This window comes from Pelodiscus sinensis, chromosome 1 (assembly GCF_052426305.1).
Source record: "Pelodiscus sinensis isolate ZL-2025 chromosome 1, ASM5242630v1, whole genome shotgun sequence".
Lineage (NCBI taxonomy): Eukaryota > Metazoa > Chordata > Testudines > Trionychidae > Pelodiscus > Pelodiscus sinensis.
Genome location: NC_143052.1, coordinates 307,281,828 through 307,307,891, shown reverse-complemented (window position 1 = coordinate 307,307,891; position 26,064 = coordinate 307,281,828). Strand labels below are relative to the sequence as shown.

General features: G+C 44.2%; 2 protein-coding genes across 6 annotated transcripts; one reads left to right on the top strand and one right to left on the bottom strand.

Moving 5' to 3' along the window:
• MTIF3 (mitochondrial translational initiation factor 3) lies at positions 1-11,610 on the top strand. 4 transcript variants are annotated; one of them, XM_075919233.2, is made up of 5 exons: positions 106-213; positions 2,883-2,936; positions 6,058-6,539; positions 8,411-8,565; positions 11,300-11,610. In XM_075919233.2, exons 3-5 carry the CDS (start codon positions 6,059-6,061, stop codon positions 11,510-11,512), a joined length of 849 nt encoding a protein of 282 aa, XP_075775348.2. In that variant the 5' UTR covers positions 106-213; positions 2,883-2,936; position 6,058; the 3' UTR covers positions 11,513-11,610. The 4 variants fall into 4 exon arrangements, with proteins under 4 accessions (XP_075775351.2, XP_075775348.2, XP_075775350.2 ...); XM_075919235.2 differs by having other exon boundaries at positions 6,028-6,539; XM_075919236.2 differs by lacking the exon at positions 2,883-2,936 and having other exon boundaries at positions 1-213; positions 6,425-6,539.
• Positions 11,189-24,982, bottom strand: GTF3A (general transcription factor IIIA). Of its 2 annotated transcripts, none has more exons than XM_075919232.2 (9): positions 24,621-24,982; positions 22,583-22,683; positions 19,668-19,764; positions 19,356-19,444; positions 15,911-15,984; positions 13,653-13,736; positions 13,168-13,256; positions 12,889-12,948; positions 11,189-11,792 (listed from the first exon to the last, which is right to left on the bottom strand). In XM_075919232.2, exons 1-9 carry the CDS (start codon positions 24,894-24,896, stop codon positions 11,628-11,630), a joined length of 1,035 nt encoding a protein of 344 aa, XP_075775347.2. In that variant the 5' UTR covers positions 24,897-24,982; the 3' UTR covers positions 11,189-11,627. The 2 variants fall into 2 exon arrangements, with proteins under 2 accessions (XP_075775347.2, XP_075775346.2); XM_075919231.2 differs by having other exon boundaries at positions 13,027-13,256; positions 24,621-24,980.
• Positions 24,983-26,064: the final 1,082 nt, after the last annotated feature.

The following is a 26,064-nucleotide window of genomic DNA, read 5'->3' as shown; positions in this document are numbered from 1 at the left end:
CAGCCCCAGTGGGGGATGCACAAATGCGCAGCTCAGCAGCCAGCGACACGCCCTCCCCGCGTGGCCCAACAGTGGGAGTCTCTGCAGAGTCCTCGCTCCGCCTCCGCTCCGCCCCGCCCCCAGCGCAACCCCGCGCGCGCTGCAGACAGGCCTGGCGCCGCGCAGACCCCGCCCCGCCCCGCGTCCGCCGCTCCTGGATCCCCGGCCCGGCAGGTAAGCGCAGAGCCCCCGGCCCGGCCGCCTGTCCCAACGCGGGGCTGCAGGGAGGCGCTGACAGACATACGGGCTGGCACCGCGTCCCGGGCCTGCGCCAGCCGCCCGCCAGAGTGAGGCCGGGCAGCTCAGCCAGGCAGTGCCCCTTCCCCGCCCCCACGCACCGCCTCCCACCCCTTCCCAGCACTCATCCCGTGTGCCCCCTCCCCACACCTCGTCCCAGCACACTCCCCAGAGCACCGGCTCCCGCCTGCCTCCCTGCCTATAATCGTTTGCAAAAATAAACACATTTGAACATCCCTAGCACGTACCCCCCAGCACTTACCTCTTCTGCACATCCATGTACCCCCCATAGCTCACTCACCTCTCCACACCCCCCAATAGCCTAATATGCTTACTCCTGCACCCCCAGGTATCCCTGCCATACACACCCACCCCTCCAGTACTCAGCCCCCATGCATTCCTTTCAATACACCCACCCCTCCAGCAGCCCCCATGTAACCCTCCAAATACAGCCACCCTCTAGAAGCACCCCCAATAGCCTTTCCAGTACAGAATGACCTTTTGCACCCCCAAACAATCCCTAGACCTCTTCCCAGTACACACACACCCCTCCTAGCACCATGTTCCATACCAGCAAGACTTCCTACCAGCACCCTAAAATACCTCTTCAAAATATATACACCTCCCTCCCAGCACTCTTCTTAAATACTCCCTCCCAGCATCTCTCTTAGTATCACTCCCAAAAATCTTCTCTTGGGTGGATATAAATAGATTAAAAATATCAGATTTTGTAATTGAAATTGGATTTTTTATTGTTTACATCATAATAAGAGTTTCTTTACAAAATTAGCCTGTCAAAATATCTGAATTTAGTACAAAATAAGCTAAAGCCTAAACTTATAATCTCTTAAAAAGGGTGGGTAATCATTTTTGAGCAGGGACCACTTCAAAAAAGGGTAGAGCCTCAAACAGGGCAGAGCTTTTAAATAGCAGGAGATGAAAGGGTCCATGCCTCCCCTGCAGCTCCCAGGCATCACTTTAGCCAGAGACGGGAGCTGCACACCCTTTCAATTTCTGCCATTTAAAGGGCTCGCTGCTAGCGGGTTGCCTGGAAGCCGGGGACACACAAGCCCTTTCAACTGTTTTATTTAAAGGGCTCATGCCTTCCCTGGGCCTGTTGCCTGACAGCCTCTGGGAAGGCACAAGCCTTTTAAATAGAAGCAATTGAAAGGGCTCGCATGTCCCTGGCTCCCAGGCAACAGGCAATCATGGGACCAAAACTGCGAGCCCTTTCAATTGCTTCTGTTTAAAGGGCTTGAGCCTTCCCTGTGGCTGCCAGGCAACACGTTGCCTGACAGGCGCAAGGAAGGCACAAGCCCTTTAAACAGAAGCAGTTGAAAGGACTCACGTGGCTCTGGCTCCCAGGCTACATGATAGGGGACAGGGCCTGGGACAGCCACGTGGGCCGAATTCGGCCCGCTGAGTGGCTTTTGCCCACCCCTGTCTTAAAACATTTAAATAACAAATAAATATTCAGAACCCATGAACCTTGATCAACACTTTTGAGTTTAAGGCTGCTTTTCCTCATTAAGAATCAGAAGAAAAACATCTAACTTTGAGGTCAAGCTTTATAAATATGACAAAATAATGTCCTATATTAAGGGCTTCTTTTGTTTAATACAAATAAATGTTGCTGTTTCCTCTGTTTAATTAATTTCCAGTTGCTACCCTAATGCAGCTTGACAAGGCATGAGGAAAAAGTTAATTATCTAGCAAATAAGCAATATATCATTCATCATACTCTAGCATACTAAAATGACAATAAGAGTCTGAAAACCTCAAATGAAATAATTGCTTAAGTTTATGTATATAGTTTACTAGATAGCAGAAATTACCAAATCTAGTATAAAAGTTCTAATTACTTGTTAATCTATGTTCTCAGCATGCATGCAAATATATAGCACACATCCTCCATGCAGGTGTGCACAGGAAAAAAAATCCTCCGGTTTGTATGCATGCACACTTTCATGCAGCAAAATATACCCCCTCACAATGCACTCATACACACAATGAGCACAAAATATCCCTTCTCAGCACTTCTGCATTAAAATACCTCCCTTTCAGGATGCACAGGAACATGCACAAATACCCCATCCATATTCACCATAAACTGCTCTCCTCTCAAGACACAAACACCCTGCCCAGACACTGTAAAATTCATAGAAAAATACCATTTTATAGTTGTGCATGTTTCTTCCCAGAGATTAATTTGTAACATACAGCAAAATATACACCACGAACAGAAACATAACCAGCAAAATCCACTGATGTGAAAAAAATACTACTTTCTCCTCCAGCAAATGAGGGTGGGGTTTTGGGTGACAGTGTTAGAGCACTGCACTAAAAGTCATTACCACATCTATCATTTGGGATTTCATGAAATAATAGCATGTTCTTTTGTGGGAGGGAGAGCATACATTTTCATGATGAACATTCTTTATAGTCAGGTACAATGGGGGAAAAGTAGAGTGGTGCAGTGGGTAGGGGACAAGACTGGGGACTCAGATGATCTTGGTTCTAGTCCTGATTCTGCCACTGACTTGCTGTGTGAGGTTAGGGCAAATCACTGAATCTAATTCTAACTTGATCCCTTTCTGTTTATTTAGAAAGTGATAAAGCCGTGGTGTCCAACACACTAGCCACAAGTGGATATTTGGCTGGTGAGTATGACTAGTTGTCTTGAACAATGGGGCTGTTTGGCCAGTTGAGTGTGACTAGTTTGCTACCGCAGCAGCCACTATAGTGGCTACTGGTTGGACACTATGGCTCTAAAGCATAAGGACTACCTCATATCAAACTTGGGGGCTCAGGTTGTAGCATGTATTTGGAGCCCCTCCCTCCTTACATGGTGCTGTATATAGCCCATGCTCAAGCCCAGGGTGGAGAACCTTTTTTGGGTCAGGGGCTCCTGACCCACAGAAAAAGCAGTCAGGGGCCACACACAAGTGAGAAGCAAAAGAATAAAAAAATTGTTTTTAAACCAACCCTCCTCACTGATATGGCCTCCATCTGAGAAGAACATTCTCCATGTTTTTTTCGCACACCAGAGCCTGGGGTGGGGGCTGCTTAGTAAATTTTGTGTGCTCCAGCCCTGCGAGGGGACAGCAGTAGGCTGGAGTACCAGCATGGACTCAATGCTGGGTGGTGGGGGGAAGCCCTGAACCTCAGGGGCCAGATCCAGGCAAGCCTGGGGATGATCCAGCCTCCCAGGCCTTAAGTTCCTCACCCCTGCTCTAGCCCAACAGGGAAGTCTTATGCTGCAGTGAAACAGCCCTGCAACCTGTGGGTTTTTCTTTACTGTGTAGTTAAGCTAGGACTCAAGGTTCAGCTCTGTTGTTTCACTGTGTAGATGCAGCCCCTTAGGACTCATACTGCCAGTTCACCAAAAGTATCCCATGAGCTGACTCATTGGTCCTCTGTAGTCTAGATAGTCAAGTTTGGTGGCCAGCCAAGTTTTCACACACTGCACTATGCACAAAGGGCTAGCTAGAAGGACCATATTTTAGGAGATGCTCTAAGATATGGATGGTTAGACTCAGGCCTGCATGGTGCACTATAGCTGCTGCAGCTCCAGATTGGGATCTAAGCTACAACGCCTAACCTGAGGCTACACATACAGAGGTTCCCTATACAATGCATGTGTAAAGAAAGGGACCTAAGAATGGGATCCACAAAACCAGTATGCTAGGCAGGGAGCAGCCTATATTAGGCAATAAGAAACATTAAGGATAAGAGTATGTTGTAAGGCTAAGCCATGCTAGACACTTATCTCTGCTTACTAGCCTCAGCTGGGAACCTCTGTCAAGTAATAATGTGATTTAGGATATGTTTACAATATAATGTAAGCCCAGGATTACTTAGGCTTGAACATGCTGCAGTGAGGACATACTCTATGAAAGACTCCTCCCTTCCCTATGCCTGTAGCAAACTCTTACCTTATCTTCCTCTCCCCAGTCTGCCTATTTCATAACCATCAGAGAGAAAAAGAATTAACTGCTATGATGGGATGTCTTTAGTAAAATGCACTCTGCCCTCTACCCTAGAGTTCTTGCCTGAGTGCATTCCGTATGTAAGCTCATTAAATATCTTTAAGGAGTAGGGAGGAACATCAGGCTATTGTCCTAACTCACTGTATCATTGATGGGCACCCAAGGCTAATGATTGGGTTGCATGAGTGGCTTTCTTTCATCTCAGAAGGCAGCAAGATCTAAATCGAGAATGACCCCAAGAATAAGATTAAACACATCGCATTTGATTTTCCTTATCATGTTTTTTCAACACAAAATGATCCCTTACTAAGGGAAAATTAAATTGCCGGTCAAAGTAACAAAGTAGGAGTTTGTGGCTCTCAAAATGTTGTGTACAGCATGCACCTTACACATGCTCTTGTTATAAATGCATGTCACTTCTCATTTTGCCAGGGCTGCTCGACCCTCTGCTCTAGCTCCCACCCCATCCCTGCCTTCAAAATCTCACCTGACCTCTTCCCTGCCTCCTACCCCAAGCACACCCTGTCCCTTCTCTCTTCCCCCCTCCCTCCTTCCCCAGCATTTCTGGAGCACTATGAATTGACTGATTTGCACTCCCACCCTGCTCCTCCCAGAGCTTTAATGCTGCATATCAACTGATTCACAGTGCTCCAGAAGTGCTGGGAAGGAGCAGAAAGAGTAGGTAAGTTTAGGGCCCACAGTGTGAGAGGCATGGAGTGGCAGAAGGGGAGTGTGCAAGCCGCATGTAGAACCCTGATGGGCCACATGCAAGCCATGGGCTGTCCACCACTGCACTATATTCAACAACAAGATTGTGGACATGTTTAAACACTACCAACAGCAAATCTTTATTTTCAACTTCTGTGAAAATATTATAGCTTGACAAAATTAAATTACTAATACAGATGCAACTGTGCTCTAATATTTCTGCATATTTCTCTGAACTTAGAGATGGCAGAGCGTTCTAGTTTAGTTACTAAAATGATCATAGGACTTAACCCATACAACAGCAAAACTGCTAAGTATCTTTCTTTGGTTGCTTATATAGGATTAAGTTTGTATAACTCATACTTTGAGGAAAATAAACAATTGTTTTGAGTCAGTGATGTACAAAATACATTGTATACTAAATATACAATTTCAACCCTCAGATGTGTGTTCCTCGCTAAGGGCTGACGATAAATATGGTAATAGTTGGATTTTAATCACATGTGCAAAGTTTATGCATCGACATTTCATTCTTTCAAATTTCAAGCGTCCTGTAAACCTCAGGGACATGAACTTCTAAGAACTTACCCAATATGTGATGTATAGACATCAACTTCTCTTGGGTGTCTAGGTGGGCCTGAGTCAGTGTAGTATAAGCAAAAAGAAAATATTTTATCAAGAAGTATGCCAACAGTACCAGGACAGAGGTGTGTGTCTGTCAGATTTTTCCATCCAACTTCCTTCATTTGTAGATGTGTCTTCAAATGTTGAAACTTAATTTAAAAACACCACCTACCCTAGCTCACAGAACTTTTAGACCCCAAATTTTAAAATATTAGGGGGAAACTACTTGTAATAATCCTTCAGAACCTTGAAGTAGTTTCCCTGCTGAACCCTTTCTCTCTGTTGTATGAGCACATTATTGTGGGGTCACTAAACTCCGTGAACCTTATCTTATTAAATCAAAATCAACATGATTTTGCAAAACAAAAGGATAGTTTAAGAATTAGGGCTGCCTTCCTTGACCTAGGCCTTTTTAACTAAGGACCAGAAGTTTTTTTTCTTTTTTCCCCCACTTTCTCAGAATGGCTGCTCTTTGCCTAAGGAAATTACTACATCAAGCCACAAGGAATGAAACTAGTTGCATAAATAGATACTTTGATATTCGCGTGGTGCTAATCATGCAAAAGACAACATTCTCTCAAACACTGATGGTGATGGCTGGTGCTAACCAGAGACCTATGTTTATACCCACAAAATCATTTTGTACATCTGAAGAAGCTAAAAAGACACAAGGAAAGAAAAAAACCCTAAATGCCCCCAAAACATTTGGAAGTATTGGGAGGAAAATTCCTTATCCGATTCTTCATGTAATCAATGAAAATGGGGATAGCTTGGGAAATATGCACAGAGGAGATGTGATTCAACTCATGAATAAAACTGATTTGAAGCTTGTTCCACTGCGTGAAAATGAAGACCCTCCAGTATACAGACTGATGACTGGGAAGCAGATTCATGAAGAGCAGCTCAAACTTAGAGAGAAAGAAAAAGCACATTCAAAAACTGGTATGTGCCTTACTATGACATTAAACTCTTTGAAAAGTGATGTATTGGAATTAGTGATAGTAGATCAAATCCTGTTTGTTACATCAATGTAAATCCAGAGTACTGCCATCTCAATGTTATTTTGGATTTGCATTTGGAAAAAGAAAAAATTGGTTTAGTCTACTTAATTTTACATTTAGTTAATGTATTGTGCTCTGTTTATATTTTGGCTTTTGGTATTGTTTGAATACTTAATGAATGATCTAGATTCCAGTAGCATGGCATTCACATTGAATTTGGTTTTTTTAATAGACCATTAGTTTTTATTAATGAAAACTTATAAATGACTAACTGAATATGCCATAAAAAGCATGGTTTTTTCTGACATCTCATAATATTGTTCAACATAAAAGAGCCTGGGCTTATCAGTTACTGTAAACAGTTACACGGAGGCTCCTGCTCCACTCCCAAGGATCCAGCTGCCACCCTGGGTTGCTGGCTCTGTATCAGAGGCACCAGCGCAGGGTGGCAGCCAGCTCTCCAGGAGTGGAGTGGCAGACAGGGAGCACCAGGGAGTCGGCTGCCACCCCATAATGAAAGCGCATGTAACCACTGAAATATTCAGCAGTTACATGGTTACCCGATTACCCGCTTTTTAACATCCCTAGTATTTAAGTGCTTCAAATGGACCCTTATTCTTTTTGATATAAAATAACCAGAAATCATTCTGTACCTGTAGTTTAAATTATCGAGCTGATAAAGTGGCAAGATGGAGCACTTACTGAGGTGTGTGTGTATATAGTGATGTCTGGCTGTTTGAGAACAACACAAGACAGGACATACAAATTAAGAAATTCTTCACATTTTAGAAACTTTCTGCTAGTTAATACTGATTTGAGACAAGCGAGCTACAGCAGTAGTACCACTGTGACAGTTTTGATTAGCTCTTGTTAAAACAAAAAAAGTCAGTATTATTGGATATTTCAGAGCATGCAGTGAGGGTGGGAAGAGAATGAATTGTAGTTATGGTCTTACAAGGACTCTTATTTCTAATAGAATTTAAAGCTGTGTGAGCTTTTGAAACAGAATGGAGATCAGAGTAGAGGGGTGATGACTAAGTTTTCCCACTTAACTATACAATGGGCAGTCTTATTTTTTTCAAAAAAAATAATTAGGAATTCATCCATTTTGTGGGCAAGTCTATGGTGGAATTGAGTCTTATTTGTTAAGAACCTGAGTTGTACTCCACCTTATCCGAGACAGGCAGCCCTTGACCAAACCTGATTAATATGAAAAACAAGAATTGAGTGACTGGACGTGATAAATTTAAGTCTGTAACCCTTTCCACCACCACCCTGCATTTCTAGTTTAATATTGGTTGAGAGTTCTGAGCCTTATTGAAAAGGCTACTTTGTAAGAGGGATGTTGGAGGAGGAAAGGCCTGCCATAATGGTAGAGGGAAGATGTTCCAAGCGTAAGGAACAGCATAGGAGGAGGCATGATAATGAGCGAGATTAGAGGACATTGAATCTTAGAGCTGGAAGAGACCTCAGAAGGTCATCAAGTTCAGCTCCCTGCCCAAAGCAGGACCAATCCCAACTAAATCAACCCCGCCAGGGCTTTGTCAAGCTGAGACTTAAAAACCTCTAGGGATAGAGATTCCAGTACATAGGATATTGTGAGTGATGCAAAAAGAACAATAAACATAAGACAGGGAACGCTTAATGGAGTAGGCAAGATGGGTTCTCGGAAATTAAGACACTTATCTGACCTGTACTTTTCCTCCCCTCCCCCTAAAACAATGAAACTCCTAGTATCCTCAGTGCATTAATAAGGGGGTGCACAACACTACCAAACTCTTAGAAGCCTATATATTGGTTATATTTTAACAGGACCTGTTCAGCTGAAGGAGTTAACTTTTTCTGCAGCTATTGCAAAACATGACTTAGAGACCAAAATTAGACAGATTCAGCAGTGGATTGATAAAAAGCATCATGTTAGAATTTCTGTACAGCAAAAGAATGTTGCAGATGGGCCAGAAAAGATGGTAAGCTATGAAGGTTTGTTAAAGCTTTTGATAAGTCAACTAGGGGTAACTGTTTCCAGATACAATACAGTTTTCTTCCTTTGACAGTATACCACCTACTAGCAAAAAGCGATGGTTATGACAGTACAAAGAGCAAAACCTGCTTCCTTCTAACTGAAGCTATTTCAACTTATCTATGCTATTTCAATAGATATCAGCCTTCAGGACTAATTGTCCCTTCACTGAGATAGTTTGAACAATGCACTTACACAAGTAAATCTCACACACTAGAAAGGTTTTAGCACTGCATTCTACTATATAATAAATCTAGAATACATCAAAGTTGAAACAAATTTAGACTGGACCTGAGCCATAACAGAGTAGCTAAAACACTGGAAAAATTTAGCAAGAGTTACAGTAGATTCTTCATCAGTAGCAAATTAAGAATGAATTTTTTGACATTTTTTTAGAACTTTAGGAATTCATCCACTTTGTGGGCAAGTTAGTGGTGGAATTCAGCCTTATTTGTTAAGAAGCTGAGTTGTACTCCACCTTATCCGAGACAGGCAGACCTTGACCAAACTGATTAATCTGAAAAATGAGGATTGAGTGACTGGAAATGATAAATTTAAGACTGTAACCCTTTTCACCACCACCCTGCATTTCTAGTTTAACATTAGTTAAGAGTTGAACAGGGTTCAAAAAAGAACCAGATAAATTCATGAAGGATAAGGTCCATCCATGACTATAAGCCAGGATGGGTAGGAAAGATGTCCCTAGTTTCTGTTTGACAGAGGCTGGAAATGGATGACAGGAGAGAATCAAATGATTCCCTGTTCTGTTCACTCCCTCTACGGCAACCTAGCATTGGCCACTGTTGGCAGACAGGATACTGGGCTAAATGGACCTTTGGTCTGATCCAGTATAGCCATTTTTATGAAAAGATGTGCAAATTCCGTGTCCTTTGTTCTACCAAAGGTCAGACTAGAGGAGTACAAAGGTCCTTTCTGGCCTTATAATCTGAGTCTCAGCCCATTATCTCCTTCACAAACATGCATGCAAGTGAGCTCAGTCACCTTACTGACAAATATAAAGCATCTAATTTCTGTCTCCCCACTTCTGAGTTACCTTCTTTGGTAATTCCACTTAGGACAAAGTAGGTGGCTTTGAATAGCACATGATTCCTTTTGTTTCAGTACACCTTATTTTGCAGTGATTTACAGCTGATCAGGGTGGGCGTATTTGCTAATTTAGGATAGCAGGACTTAATGTCTCATTCAACCCAATTATTTGTGGGTGTCAATATTAGTGATTTAATATAGAAGGGGAAACGTTTTATTGATACTTTTAAAAGCATTTCTTTAAATCTGTGAGAGAATAGACCTCTCTCCACTTGTGCAGGTACAAAACAGTATTGTGCATTACACCATTTCATCATTATAACTTAATTTGACCTTCAGATTACCCCCTGAAAAGTTACAAATATCAGAAGTGGAGAACCTATTTCATAAGACTCAAAGGGGTAGTGGTGTTAGTAGTCCTGTGGAACCTTAGAGATTTAAAGACTAACAAGATGGTTTATTAGGTGATGAGCTTTCGTGGGACAGATCCCACGAAAGATGTAAGTGGGTCTGCCCCACGAAAGCTCATCACCTAATAAACCATCTTGTTAGTCTTTAAAGTGCTACATGACTGCTTTTTTTTTGTTTTACCAAGATCAGACTAACATGGCTACCTCTCCCTTACTTGACATTATAGTATCATAGGTTTTGCCCACAAAAGCTTATTTCATCAGATGAGAAACTCGAGATCATCTCATCTGAAGAAGTGTGTTTTGCCCATGAAAGCGAATAGTGTTTTTTTTGTTAGTTTCTAAGGGTATGTCTACACTACCCCCCTAGTTCGAACTGGGGAAGGGGGGGGGGGGGAAATGTAGTCATACAGAGTTGCAAATGAAGCCCGGGGTTTGAATTTCCCGGGCTTCATTTGCATAAAGCCGGCTGGCGCCATTTTTAAATGCCGGCTAGTTCGAACCCCGTACCGTGCAGCTACACGTGGCACGGACTAGCTAGTTCGGATAGGAAGCCTAATCCGAACTAGCTAGTCCGTGCTGCGTGTAGCCGCGCGGCACGGGGTTCGAACTAGCCAGCATTTAAAAATGGCGCCGCCGGCTTTGTGCAAATGAAGCCCGGGAAATCAGACCCCGGGCTTCATTTGCAACTCCGTATGACTACATTACCCCCCCCCTAGTTTGAACTAGGGGGGTAGTATAGACAAAACCTAAGGTGCCACAGGGCTACTCATTGTTTCATAAGTGTTTTCCTTCACTCACTAGTAGAGCTTATAACAGTAGTTGTACAGCTAACTTTTCGATTAAAGGATTTCATGGTCACATGATTATACTGAAGAATCAAGTGGAAAGATAATATGTCTAACGGAGAATGTTCAATTTAATTTTACCATTGCAACTGCTTCCTGGAAATGGAGAGATTTGGTAGTGGCTGAACCACTTTAAAAGTCTCACTTACTATATGGTGATGAGTAGAGGAAAGCTAGGAGAAGACAAAAGTGATTTGGTCTACTTTGGACCAGAAGTGCAGCAGTGTTAAGAGTATATCAGATTACTGTAAGAAATTGCCAGAGGTAGAACAGACATAACATTTTAATTTCTCTTCACTTACTCTGAATTATTAGAAGTGTCCTGCTTAAATACCATTGTTCGTATAACCAGAATTTTTATTTTCCTTATTTTCAGCTAGCTTTTTTTGACCAGATTGTTGAGACTATGCCTGCGAAAGCTACTTACCTATCCCAGCCAAAAGTCATTAGAGAAGGAAGAAGTACATGTGTTTTGAGGCACATGTCAGACAAAGAAGTTAATGAATACAAGAAAACAGAAAAACAAAAACAAAAAGACACTCCAAACAAGAGTGAAAATGAAGCTACTGAATCCAATGAATTGCAGTGACTTTACCCAAACACTAGAAGTGATTACAAAACAAAATATCCAGCTTTTTACATAAACTGACCAATGTGATGATAAAGCAACTGTCAAAATTAACCAAAGTTGTCTCCAGAAGTCTTTAATGTAGAGTGAGTGTTTCAACAGTCGGTAACTCATTTTCTACAGGTTTATTCAGAGCCCCATTTTCTGTTGCCTCTTCAATCTTTCGTCGTCGTCGTCCTTTAGGAGGAATATATCCACTCAAACGAGAGGCCAGACTCCGTTTAGGACGAGGCTGTTTTGCCTTATGAAAGATTCACAGTACAGAGGTTAGGAACCTTCCTATTTATAGATTAAAAACCTGATCTGAATACAGGCAGTCCCTGGGTTACGTGGATCCGACATATGTCGGATCCCTACTTACGAACGGGGTGAGGGAACCCCGCCCTAGCTGTGCCCCCACCCCCCCAGCAGACTGCCGAGATGCACCATGGCGGTCCCGCTGCCCCCGTCCTTCACGGCGAGAAAAGCTGCTCCGCGTCTCCCTAGTCTGCTGGGGGGGCCCCCCAGCAGACCAGGGAGATGCGGAGCAAAGCCACGGAGGACAAGGGCGGCGGGACCACGGCGCGTCTGGGTGGTCCTGCCGCCCGTGTCCTCTGCGGTGATAAAAGCCGCTCTGCATCTCCTGGTCTGCTGGGGGGGGCCCCAGCTGCTCTGCCCCGGGGCTTCCTGGGATCAGCTGCTGATCAGTTTCAGCAGCAGCTGACTTGGGGACATCTGGGGTAGAGCAGCTGGGGTGCTGCTGGGTTGGTCCCTGCAGCGCTGACGTGCGTTGCTGCGGGGACCTACCGGGCAGCACCTCAGCTGCTCTGTCCCAGGCGTCCAGATTCAGCCGCTGTTGAAACTGATCAGTGGCTGATTCCAGGAAGTCCAGGGCAGAGCAGCTCTGCCTTGGGCTTCCTGTAGTCAGCCGCTGGTCAGTTTCAGCAGCGGCTGACTTGGGAACACCTGGGGCAGAGGAGCTGGGGTGCTGCTGGGTTGGTCCAGTAGCACCGAGGAGCGGCGCTGCGGGACCAACCCAGCAGCACCCCAGCTGCTCTGCCCCAGGCGTGTCCGATTCAGCCGCTGTTGGTCAGTTTCAGCAGCGGCTGAATCTGGACGGCAGTTCCGACTTACATACAAATTCAACTTAAGAACAAACCTACGGTCCCTATCTTGTACGTAACCCAGGGACTGCCTGTATTCAAAATTAATCTTTGCCCTCCTTTACAGTATTTAAATTCAGGAGCAGCTAAGTATAAGCTAGGTTATCTAAAAGGTACTTTACATACTTGTATGTGTTAATTTACTCTTTAAGTGAAACGAAATGGCTCGGAGACATTTCAGAATATTTGACTTACTTTTAAGTTCAGCTTTCCTTTGTCAGGATCATGTACAACAGCATGTCTTGTGAGACTTTGCTGCAATTGAGAAGAAAATTATGTTGGCATGACCCAAGGAAGGATATTCTGGATTTCAAGGCAGTCTATAATACCTACTTTCATTGCAAACACTTTTCCACATCCAGCATAATCACAAAAAAATGGTTTTTTCTCCTCATGAAATGAAAGAATATGACTCTGAAGATTAAACACAGTTGTGTAAGTTCTCTCACAGCCTTCTCTTGGGCATCGACATACTTCTCTTTCTTCAGCGTGGGTTTTCTGATGTTGTCTGAGGTAATCTTTGCGTTTGAATGTTTTAGAACAAACATCACAGACTACTGGCTCTAGGTGAAAGACAAGAACAAGGCAACTTACTAAAAATGAAGTGATGTTTCTGATTCTCTCAAAGTCAGTCCTTTAGAATGAGAGAGTCTGCAATTCATGTTAACTAACTGCAGAAAATTCAGGGAGTATTTCATGTTCCCATATGAATAATCTAGCATCTGGTATTTCGTTTAATAGGTTATAGTTTCTTATTACACGATCACATCAGTGGACAAACTAGAGACTTTAGTATTTTTCTCATTACAGACTAGTCAGAATTGTATTAAAATTCAGCGTGGTAAAAACTGTAGTTAAATTTCCCTTTAGGTTAGTATTTGGGTTTTTATTTAATATACTAGGGGACTGAACGTAAGCAGTTATATAGAACTGTAAAAGCAAGTTTTAACTGAACTTACCTGCATGACTGTCTTTCACATGTTTTAGATGTTCTGTCCATGTTTTCCCAACAAATGAACAGTTGTCTTTTTTGCATGCATATCCTATTAACACATTGCTTAAGTTTACAAAGTGCACAGGTTCAGTTAATTAACTAAGATACAGAGATATAGCATTAAGGATCTATATTACATATTTCCAAGTTTAGTGGAGGTTCATAATAGCTAAGAGCCACTAGCTCTTTGTCCTAGATGAAATGAGTAGTTCAGTCCAATTATGAAGTGGCATTGCAAACTAATTCCTTTGTTGGCACTTCAGCAAAGAGTGCAATTCCAATAGCTTAAGTATTGTATGCTCAATATTTGGTTCCAGTCAGCTTTATATAGTGTGAGTACTTTCAATTCTTTGTGTGCTGTTCGGCCCCACCTCCGTACTTAGAAGGGTTTCCCCTAAGAGCTGAGATGGGGCTGAACAGCACAGCAAGCTATTGGAATTGTATCTAGAGTATGATAATTGTCCTTTTTCATTCATTCCAATGTAGGCCACATACCAATGTTTGATTTGCCAAGTCATGAGTTTGAATCAAGTATGATTAAACTAGGTTTAAGTCATTTGACTTGGAGTTAAAACTAAGCACAATTCTGTCTTATATTAGATACTCGTATGGCCCCCACCACAGTAATATCTGAGTGCCTCAGGAGCAAATGTATTTACTCTCAGCGTCCCTGTGAGGTAAGAAGGTATTACCATTTTACAAAAGAGGAATGGAGTCAGGGTAGTGCCCAGATTTTTAAATGATATTTAGGCACTGCTCTACTTAGCATTGCAAGGCATAAATGACAGAATCTAATTATCAAAAGAGACTAAAGGCATATCAGCCTGTCCTGTAGTTTGGATGAAGGTGGTGTGAATAGCCTTGTGTGTGAAAGTGCTGTAACTCCCCTGCATGGATAATGTGGGCATGAACTGGAGAGCCTAAATTTGCATACGAGATGAAGTCTTAATGACAGTTCATGGAACTCAGACTATGTATTTAAATCACTTTTGAAAGCAAGAAGAACTATGTCATTTATGCCTTGCAAAGCAGAATTTGAAGTACAGTAAACTTCCGATAATCTGGCACCTTTAGGACCCAGGGGGTGCCAGATTATCAGATTTGCCAGACTATCGGAAGGGGGGGCTATGAGGGGTCTGGGGTGGGGGGGATGCCACCCCAGACCCCTCATAGCCCCCCCTTCCAATAGTCCGGCTCTGCCCCAGGCGTCCCTGATTCAGCCACTGCTGGTCAGTTTCAGCAGCGGCTGAATCGGGGATGCCTGCAGCAGAGTAGCTGGAGTGCTGCCGGGTTGGTCCGGTAGCGGCGACCCTTGGCACGGCGAGACCAACCCGGCAGCACCCCAGCTGCTCTTGGGGACACCTGGGACAGAGCAGCTGGGGTGCTGCCGGGTTGGTCCCGCAGTGCCACTCTTCGGCGCTTCTGAACCAACCCGGCAGCACCCCAGCTGCTCTGCCCCAGGTGTTACCAAGTCAGCCGCTGCTGATACTGATCAGCGGCTGACTCCAGGAAGCCAGAGGCAGAGCAGCTCTGCCCTAGGCATCCCCGATTCAGCCGCTGGTCAGTTTTAGCAGGGGCTGAATCAGGGAAGCTGGAGGCAGAGCAGCTCCAATGGTCCGGCTGCCCGGAGCACTTCCGGGTTCCTGATGGTGCCGGACCATCAGATGCTGGACCTTCGGAGTTTTACTGTATTCAGTTGCCTAATACTATTTTCAGAAGTTGGGAGTTAGACATCTGAGCACTTATCGAAAATCCCACATCTGCATTTTTAGGCCTGTCAAGAACATTAAAAAGCGGGTCTTCAGTGCCTTGCCTAGGGCTACACAAGCAGTATGTGTCCAAACAGGAAACAGTTTGAAGATCTCCCAAGTCCCAGGTTAGTGCCTTAACCACTCAATCATATCAAAATTATCTCAGAGGGAAAGAAAACATGGTCAGGGAAGGACCAACTTGAACAGTAGGACTAAAAACACTTGGAGCTATTCTGCCAAGCCTGTGAATGTTCTCACTTGCATTAAAAGTGAAATTACACATTGAATACTGCAATACCCTATAATTACCTTAGTCAACTGTACAATTAGTCAAACCTGTTTTGTGTCAATTTATAGTGTTGGTTTCTGAGGTGAGTGTCATGTCTAGATCTGATTGTAGATCTTGGAGCCTCCACGCTACACTGAGAAACAAGCTATTTTGTGGTATTTCAACGTGAAGCAAGAGGGTTACCTTCATGTATCTTCTCATGCCGTTTTAGTCTACTTGGAGTAGGAAAATGTTTTCCACATCCTTCATGATTACATCTAGGTGTTAAACACATTTAAAACAATGAAACAAAACAAAGCAAAAACACTAATGAGCCAAAAACATTTAGAATGGTGCAGCCAAATGCATATTTTAAAGATTTTATTTTATATTTTTGTAATAAAATAGAACTCTTCACAGTACAGTTCTGATAAGCCTGATGTGCTACACAACTGCAACCTTATGTTGTAGTTAACAAACATTTGCTATATCTATAGCCAGTTTCATCCAAGACTTTAAAAGCTTAGTTAAACCTCATTATCCCAGTGAGGTAGTTTTTCCATCTGTTAAATGGGGATAACAAGTATGAACAGGAGGGGGTGGGGAATACATAAGACTATATAGCAACAAGTCAGTGCCAGAGAGCCAGGAGGATGGACGGCAGGGAGGGAGGACAACCAACAGACACCTGTCACCTACTCTTATGATCTAGCCAGTGGACCATGCTAACGCTTATGCTATTAGATGGTTAGAAGTAACAAAATGGAACTCATAAGGAAATTCCTCCTATAAGAGAAATAAGACCTAATTTTGGTTTCACTAATTAAAAACACAATTTGTTTTGCTGAGATGTACAGCTCCACAAAGGTAGTACTGTTCAGTAGGGATGTTAAAATGCATTTATTTTTGTAAATATGTAACTGATTAAATTTATAGCAGTTGCACATTTATACCTAGGGGGCCAAGTGGAAGTCAGCGCTCATGGGGAGCATTAAAGACAGCAGTGTAAGGGGGGAGGGGGGGAGAAAGGAGGCAACTCCGCAGGAGCTGACATGCGCAGGTAGCTGGCTTAAAAGCTGGCTCCCCTCACATGGGCATCTGTTAATTGTGTAAATGGGTATACATTCACATCCCTACTAAGCAGGGAAACCACTTGTGTCCCTAACGCACCTTTGCTCACCACTTATTCACGTTAATTAAGCAGCTGCTCCCTAATGGGGAAGCAGGCAGGGGAGCCAACCTCATAATGGAAAGTGCTTTTCCACTTATGGATTACACTTTATATGAAAAAAGTAAACTATAGGGCTGTGTCTAGACTGGCAAGTTTTTCCGGAAAATCAGCAGCTTTTCCGGAAAAACTTGCCAGCTGTCTACACTGGCCACTTGAATTTCCGGAAAAGCGCTGACGATCTCATGTAAAATCATCAGTGCTTTTCCGGAAAAACTAAGCTGCTCCCGTTTGGGCAAAAGTCTTTTTCCGAAAGACTTTTGCGCAAAAGGGCCAGTGTAGACAGCATAGTACTGTTTTCCGCAAAAAAGCCCAGATCGCGAAAATGGCGATCAGGGCTTTTTTGCGGAAAAGTGCATCTAGATTGGCCACGGACGCTTTTCCGCAAAAAAGTGCTTTTGCGGAAAAGCATCCTGCCAATCTAGATGCACTTTTCCGAAAATGCTTTTAACGGAAAAGTTTTCCGTTAAAAGCATTTTCGGAAAATCATGCCAGTGTAGATGTAGCCTAGAAGTGTATGATGTTGTAATAAATCCAAAGTATTCTGTGTGCTAACACTTTCAGTTATGGGACACAGATTTGTTGCTCAGAATAGACCATCAAAGTGAAGGGATAAGCATTTGTATGTATGTCTGTAGAACAGAACTAAGCTGCTAAAACCTGAAGTTAATCTAACAGCATCCCTTAAAAATATAAAGGAAGACATTTACATATAAAAAGTTCATAAAGCAAATGATTTCCATACTGCATTATCTATTCACACTGAAGATGTCTTTATTTTATTCATTTAATACTGTATACTAGAACAGTGTTTCTCAACCCGTGGTGGTATACGAGAGAAATCTGGGAGGTACCTCAACACACATGCCTGTCAAATTGAATGTTCAAGTCTGGACGTTAACAGTTGATCTGTACAGGCGCCCCAGGCCTGGAGGGAGAAGTGTGTGGCTGCAGTGGTGGTGACAGCTCTGGTGAGACCCAGACATTGGGTTGGGGGAACTGGAGGTGCCTGGCTCTGTGGCAGAGGCATAGCGAGGGAGGTCAGGGGGGCAGTTGCCCCCCAGGCTGGTGTGGGAGCACACAGCTCCACGTGGAGAGCCTGGCGTTGGCAGGACAGGCGTTGGCAGACCACTTACTCCTTAGGGCTGGGCGGTGGGAGTGGGCACTTCAAAGGCCTGCAGGAAGCCCAGCGCCTCTGGCTCGGGAGCACCTGCCGCCCCCACTGAGCAGTTTGGCGCCCGGACTAGACAGGACCGGGGGCACGAGTCAGCAGAGCAGAAGCCGACCAAACCCTGACCTCTTTTTAAGTTAGGATAAGAGGAAGCTGCATTCCAAATTTGGTGGTGGTCTTGTTTAGGAGGAGTTCTTGAACAAATGGACTCACAAACTGACAAACACATTTCTGAAATATTTAAACAGATGGCAGGGACAGGCAAAATATGGAGTGTGGGCTGGGTCCTGCCTGCCACAATACTCTGGGCCACCAATGTCCCATGGCCCACAGCCCCCACATGCTGCTCAAAGCAACCAGATGCTGGGGCCATGTGCTTCTCTGTGCTGCCTGCCCCAGGGAAGGGAGGCTCTGCATGCTTCCCCCGTCCCCAGCACAATCCTCACAGCTCCCATTAGCCAGAACACCCCCAATAGGAGCTGCCTGTGCCATGCAGTGCAGGAAGTCCGCCCCTCCCCCCAGGGGCATGCAGTGTAAAGATGCGTATATACCAGCAGCTGACAGCTTTGAGCAGCGTGTGGAAGCATGGCAAGCAGGGAACGTGCCTGAGGGTCTCACTGAGCTCCTGGCCAGTAGCTACCTAGGGTAAGTGCCTCCTGGCCAGAGCCTACACCTGGCACCTCTTCTTCCCCCATCTCTCCCTGCCCCAGGTCACAACCCAAACCCTCCAAATGCCCTCTGCAGACCTTCCCCTGGTCCCAATTCTATCTGTACCTTTTGCCAGTGTTCCCTATAGGCTGTGAGTTTGTGCAGTTGCTCAGGAGAAATTCCAATGCTGCCTAGCTGATTTGCACAGCACCCACAGCTAAGTTTGTGTTTCTTCTGGTGATACATATTCATACATACTTTGGTGCATAAAACAAAATTTATTCTGTAGATAGATGGCAAAATCCACACATGGATGGAAAGATTAGAGAGTATATTGCCTTCTGTACCTCTCCCTCAAGTCAGTCTTCTCCTACACCCATAATCCCACATGGACCCTACACATTCATCCTCTACCCCTAGTCACATCCCCTTCCTTCACCTTAAGTGCCTCTCAGACCCCACACAAGTCTCCATCCCAGACCCAGCACTCCTTCCATTAACATAGAATTTGGTAAGTGGTCAAGGGCTTTACTCTTCTTCAAGTTGTCCCCATCAAGAATTATTGCCCACCCTGATATAATTTATTAAAATTATTCACCTACTTGAAAAAAGGTTCGCTGGTGTGCTGACAATGATGAACTTTTAGCTGTTGATGTTTTCTAAAAGACTTGCTACAACCTTCGTAGTCACACTGTTTAGAAAATTAAGTTGGCCATGGTTAGAGAGGCCAATTTGATCCACAGATTTTTGCTAACATTAATATCTGTACAAATTCAGTACCATATCTGCAACTGTTTTATAACAACAATTGAACATACAGGGTCTGAAATATTTACAGGGTCTGAAATATTTGGTTAACTAAAGTAAGAGGAGGATGTTTAATGCCAAACATATACTAGCAAAGAGTTACTTACTATATACTGCTTTTGTAGATTGTCGTGCTTACGTTCAATATGCTTCTTCAAGTTTGATTTTGTTGTAAATTTTTGATTGCAACCATCAGCCATGCACCTACAAATAAATTATATTTTCTTAATACTGCATTCAGATAATCTGGAGACTGAAGGGAACAAGCTAAAGCAACAAGATTAATACTTCATATATACAAGTCATTATGCTCAATAGTTTTATGAATGTATGATGCACTAACATAACTGTCTTCAAAATATTGCACAAACATTAATCAAACTTTACAATCATCCTATAAAGCAGGGGTTCCCAAATTTTTTGACACGGGGACCAGTAAATCCATTCATGAGCTTTTGGAGGACCAGTAACATTCATTTGCATATTTGCATATTCATTAAGCAAATGATGAATATTCAAATAAGTTGTTTCTGGTCCTCCCAAAGCCTCCAGTGCCAGCTTTAGCAAAGCTTTTGATACAGTCACCCACAATATTCTTGCCAGCAAGTTAAGGAATATGGATTGGATAAATGGACTGCAAGATGGATAGAAAGCTGGCTAGACCATGGTTTCCCAAACATTTTACTTTAGTTGGAACCCGTTTTTTTTTCAGTACTATATTTTTGGGCTGCAAAAAAACAAACGCATATAAAAAAAGAATTAAAAAATGAACAAATTTTCAGTGTTTCACCCAGCTGCATCCTCCGCTCAGCCTGTGCCAGGGCTTGGGGTACCCAGCGCCGCATGGGCACTCCAGGAGGTGGGAGCAGGAGCAGATTTGGGGTAGGGTATCTGGCTAGGAGGAAGGGTGCAAAGAGGGATAGGGTTGCCAGGTGTCCAGTTTTGTCCAGATAGTCCGGTATGTGAGGATTCTGTCTGGGAAACAAATTGAGAAAATACCGGAGGCTTTGGGAGGACCAGAAACAACGTATTTGAATATAAAATGTCCGGTATTTTCTAATTCAGTAAATTTTATTATTAGGTGTATCAGTCCGTAGCTGCGAACTGCCTGGCTGGTAGATGTGCTCACGCTGCATGAGTGTGTTTACCAGCCAGGCAGTTCGCAACTACCCCGGGGCTGGACTCACTCATGTGCCCGAGTCAGTCCTGCTTCCTGCCAGCTGATTTGCCTCCCTCCCGCTGCTTCTCCTCCCAATTTCTCCCGTCCAGCCCTGCTGCCCCCATCCAGCCCTGCTTCCGGTCCATTTTGGTTCATTTGCAATAAAAGCAAAATAATTACTTGATTAGCTTATTTATACAGTTGTTTCAGTGATCTCATTAAGAGTAATACATAGATTACGGGTGGGCAAAAGGGCCTCTGTGGGCCAGATCCAACCTACCAAGCAAGTTGATCCAGCCCACAGAGGCCCTGCCACTCCCCCAAGCTCATAGCAGCGCAGGAAGAGACTTCACATGGCCCCCCCACCTCCGAGTCCTGATTGGCCTGGGAACGAGAGCGTGTGAAGTCTCCTCCTGCCTTGCAAGGGGCTCGGCACTTGGAAGTCAACCACCAGCTACTTGTCAGCTAGTGGTTGACTAAGCATGGCGCTCCCTTGCAGGGCAGGAGCAGGGAGCAAGAGACTTCACGTGCTCCTCCTCCTCAAGCCCTGATTGACCTGGGGCAACAGGGGGCAGCACATGAAGTCTCCTCCCATCTCCAGGGGCACTGGTACCTAGAGGAAACCTCCAGCTCTTTAGAACAGCTGGCGGTTCCTTCGGGGGAGGGGGAAGAAGGGGCACAAAGATTTTGCATGCTTCCCCACCTCCAGGCCAATCAGGGTCTATGGATAGGGAAGCATGTAAGTATCCTGGCACCACCCCTTCGGAGCAGCCTGGAGCCACTTCAAACATTTCTGAAGTGGGCCCGGTCAAAAATGATTGGCTACCTCGGACATAGCTACCTCCCCCAGTGTGTATTAGTAATAGAACTTGTTGGAAAAAATTGTCAAAATTTTTTCTGTCATCAGAAAATGTCATTTTGCCTAAACTAAAACTTTCATAGGACATTACCAAATTTAATTAAAAGTTTCCCTTGGGATTTGGGAGACTAAGGGTCAAGTCCCTGCTGTAAATCAGGCAAAAGTCTCATTCTGATTTTTGTGAAAAAACTTTAAAACATCTTTGTTTCATCTCCTTATGGAAGAGGATCTCTCAAATTTTCATTGGACAGGAAAACAATTTTCCACTCAGCTCTAGTCACACAATAGTAACACAATATTTTGTACATGACAACATGCATTGATTTCTCAAGATTTTAGTAGCACCGAAAAGTTTAAATAGCGTCATTTAAAAAAAAAAAACACACTGTTCAGTTCTGGTCACCTCATCTCATGAAAGACTCCACTGAAAGAATATGAAAAGACTGGTACTAGTTATTTTAGAAAGAAGGGGGTGGGGAGGAGAGGGAGACACCTGTAAGACAGTGAATGGAACACCAATTAGGCAGTCCTATTTACTTTCTCAAATGAAAAGGGGAAATCAAAATGGAAAAAAAATTAAAACCAATGAAAAAGAGCCCAAGAACTTGGAAGGATTCCAGTAGAGGATTTGACATTAGTTCCGAGAACACACAACTGTTACTTGAGATTAGATAAACTAGTTTAAAGAATATAAACCCTAAGGCATCATTGCACAAACCAACCACTAACTACTTGGTGCGAAGACAGGGTATTCTACTATAGCTTCTCCCTGCCCCAACTTCCTCGGAAGCATCTGGTATGGACCATTGCCAGATACAAGATACTAGGCAAGATGGCCACTAGTCTGAACCAGCATGCCAGTTTGTGCTAGTTTCTATGACACTTCAAATCATGCTAGTTATACTTTGTTTGGCTTTCCTGAATGTAAGATTTCTATTTCAGTTTGCTTCTACAGGACAGCAGTTAATCACCTTTTCAGTGCCTGAAGAAAACACAGTACTTACTCAAACGGTTTTTCTCCACTGTGCGTAAGAAAGTGGCGGGTAAGATGGAAGTCTCTGGTGAAACCTTTACCACAACCCTTATAACTGCAAACAAATGGTCTCTGACAGAGAGAGAGAGAGAGAGAGAGAGAGAGAGAGAGACTGCTTAAAAACTGTAATAGTTATTTTAAGGAGAGTACTAGTTTTCAGGAAAAATTGCCCTTACACTAAAGAAGCCAAGTGATTTTTACATATATCAGCACATTTAACAACTATAAGGAAAAAAACTAAAGCACACAGGGCACATGTTTACTCAGTGTTAAACTATTAAGAGTTACAAAAAGCCTAACAGAATTATTAGAGAAAAATACTTAATGCAGTATTTGTTTACATTGCTTACTTGTCAGCATTATGAGATTAGTCAGTTTTATTGAAGTCAGTTTCCTCTATTTTCCTAGTTTTTCCATAAAGCCACATGGGAAAGAACACACATTTTAAAAAATAAATAAAAACAGGGAAGTTCATTGGTTAAGCCACAAGATCTAGCAGTAGGACAGACAATTGAAATACCCAGATCAACTTTTAATTAACTAGATTTCAAATAGTGTCTTTATAATGTGGTGTGGTACTATTTCTATAGGATTCTTTCACCCAAAGAGCTTTAGTAATTGTCAGATGTTTGTAAAGTGTTCTGAACATAGGTTGTCAATCCTGCAATCCCAGAGAGCCCCAGATGATTTCACTAGGACAGGGGAGGGAATTTGTACAAAGTCAGTTAAAGGACCCGGGTTGAAGTGAAGTGTACCTTCACACAAGAAGACTAAAGCACAGAGAGGTTAAAGAATAACACAAGTTGAAGCTTTTTTAAAAGTGACAATGTTTTTAAAACCAATTTTCTGATAGAGCATCCTTTATTGTACTGGGATTTGTAAAAGATCCTTTTAATTTAAAGGGTAATTTAGTGGCATCTGTGTTCTTTTATTTTAGAAAGTCATGAACAAATATGAGTGTATTATCCCTTTTTCCACAATTCACATGTTTGTCTGTGACTATTATTAATGTTACAATTCCTCTTGCAGAACCTATGGAAGGATATGCACCCTCAATAAATGTGAAGCCACCCAGTGTTGCCAAACCGTCCAAATAAAAATGAGGTGGAAAAAAAAAAGGAGGGGAATTGAGGGTTTTTTATTAATTTTGTCAGTCACAGTTAAAGATGTGAAAAGTTACCTGGTCAGGATCACCATAAGGGGTGATGCTTACTGGTTCCCATTAGGAATCTTAGAAAGCAGATATTTTAATAATAATTATGTAACTACTAAATTTCTTAGTTACTTGATGCCACTCCCCAGGGCAGAGCCAGCAGCCAACCAGCTCTCAACTCTACTCTTGGGGAGACCCCAGCTACCTCACATGGCAGCCTCTGATACAGAAGCAGCAGCAGGGGCAGCCTGTGAGCCTAGGCAGACTAGATGGTCACCTAGGGCGCTGCCGGCCCGGGGCACCCAGGCACCCGATGCGCGTCACAGCCATTGACGGTCGTGCAGGCGGGGGGTGCTGATCGCACCTTCCACCTGGGGCACCAGCTGCCGCAGCCGGCCTCACCACTCCTGAGCAGCAGTGCTGGTTGGCAGCAGCCCCTGTCTACAGGAGGCCCCACAGGGCCTGCCACAGACAAGCAGCTGCTCTGGGTGTCTGGAACAGCCCCAGTTCACGTGTGCCGAGGACCTTTAACTGGTTAACCAATTAAACAGGATTTTACATCCCTAGTCACAGTAGGTGCTTGTGACAGCAGCAGACACTAGATTTTTCCAGTGGAAAATGTGATTTCCAAGTTGCCGGGGCCCAGCAAAGTGACGCAAGAGCCCCCATGCCCTTTATACTGGGGCATGTCCCTCGGCTGCTGCGTGCCTGTGCATCTCTACCTCCCAACTGTGCCCTGCTGAAATAAGCCCCCTTCCTGCCCTGCGCTTGCTAGAGCAGCACCCGCGCATGCCACGACACGTGCCCAGCCAGACACGGCCGCCTTCCAGCCCCGGGCTCCGCCCCGCCCTCTCACCTCCCCCGTGTGCCGGCACAGGTGCGCGTTCAGCCTCCACGCCTTGTTGAACGTGGCCTCGCAGTCGGGGAAGGAGCAGATGAAGCGCTTGGCGCAATCCGCGGGAGGCCTCGGCTCCCCCATGAGGCCCCGCACAGGCAACCGCCGGCTCTGCACGCGCTCAGCAGCCGCTCCCGCCGCAACCTCCTCCTCGGACCCAGCCATGCTGACGCCACGTGATGCGCTTTTACTCCTGGCGCGCCCGGCGTCTGCTTGCTGTCCCCTCTCGGCTCCCATCCTGCGGCGCGGGCCGCCTGATCTCTGCGCTACCACCGGATTGGCTCCTTCCGTGCAGTGTGCGCTTGCCCGCTGCCACCCAGGCGCTTCGGCTCGCGGGCGTCACGTGCTCCGGAGCTAGCGTCAGGACGCAGCCTGGCGCGAATGCTTGGGTGAAAGATGCGCATGCGCTACACTGTCTCTCTCTCTCTCTCTCTCTCTCCATCCATCCATCCCAAGCGTCTGAGCGAGAGGGAGAGGGAGGGGTTAAAGGAAGGGCACGGAGCCCTGCTCTAGCTTAGCGGGCTGCTATTCAGTATCTGTGGGTTCGAGTCCAGCTAGAGCTGCTGTTTGTACCCCTGGCAGTAGTGGAGCCAGGGAGCCACTACTGGTAACTTGTGTCTAGACTGCTGCGACCGTCTCAATTTTAAGTGTCCTGTAGGGGCAGAAGCAGTGTCAGTTCAATGCAGCTGGTAATGTTTGGGCAGGAATCTGTAAGCTAGGGCTCTAGAGCCAAATAGGGCTCTTTTGTCATTCCCAGTATACACTCAACTTTTTAAATTAGAATGAATTCAAAATTTTAAAACACGTAATTAATCATGTCAAGATGATTTTGGGGGTTCTATTTCACCTTTAACTGTTCATTTTAACAAGCATCCATCCTCTCCACTCATTGGGTGTCATGCGTATTCTTTTTTCATTTGATTGGTCAAGAAATCCTTCCATTATCATAAGTGATGGTGAACCCACAACAGTAAAAATAAGGAAGAGAATGGAAGAGATGATGAGTACTGAAATTTTCAAAAGGAGTGGATAGATTTATATGCTAGGTCTGGATCTCCACACCATCTCATTTGTAGAGACAAACTGTTCTACAAAAAGAAAAAGAATTTCATGACAAAACATGCAGCATTTGCTACAAAATACCCCAAGGATGTCACACGAAAAAAAAGCCTGTGAGGAGCTATAATGAACATTGGACAAAGTAGCTCCTGGCATGGTCAAAAAAAGGTGGGAGCTTAAACTCCGCAAGTTTTGCGGGCTTGCACAGCATTATTCTCAAGGGGAAACCTTTCTCTGACAGGGATTACGTGAAGAGACAAATGCCAAAAATTGGTCATTAACTATTTGACTATTTAACTATTTCACAACGAGGACAAAAATCTTACAGAAAATTCAAGACATGCCA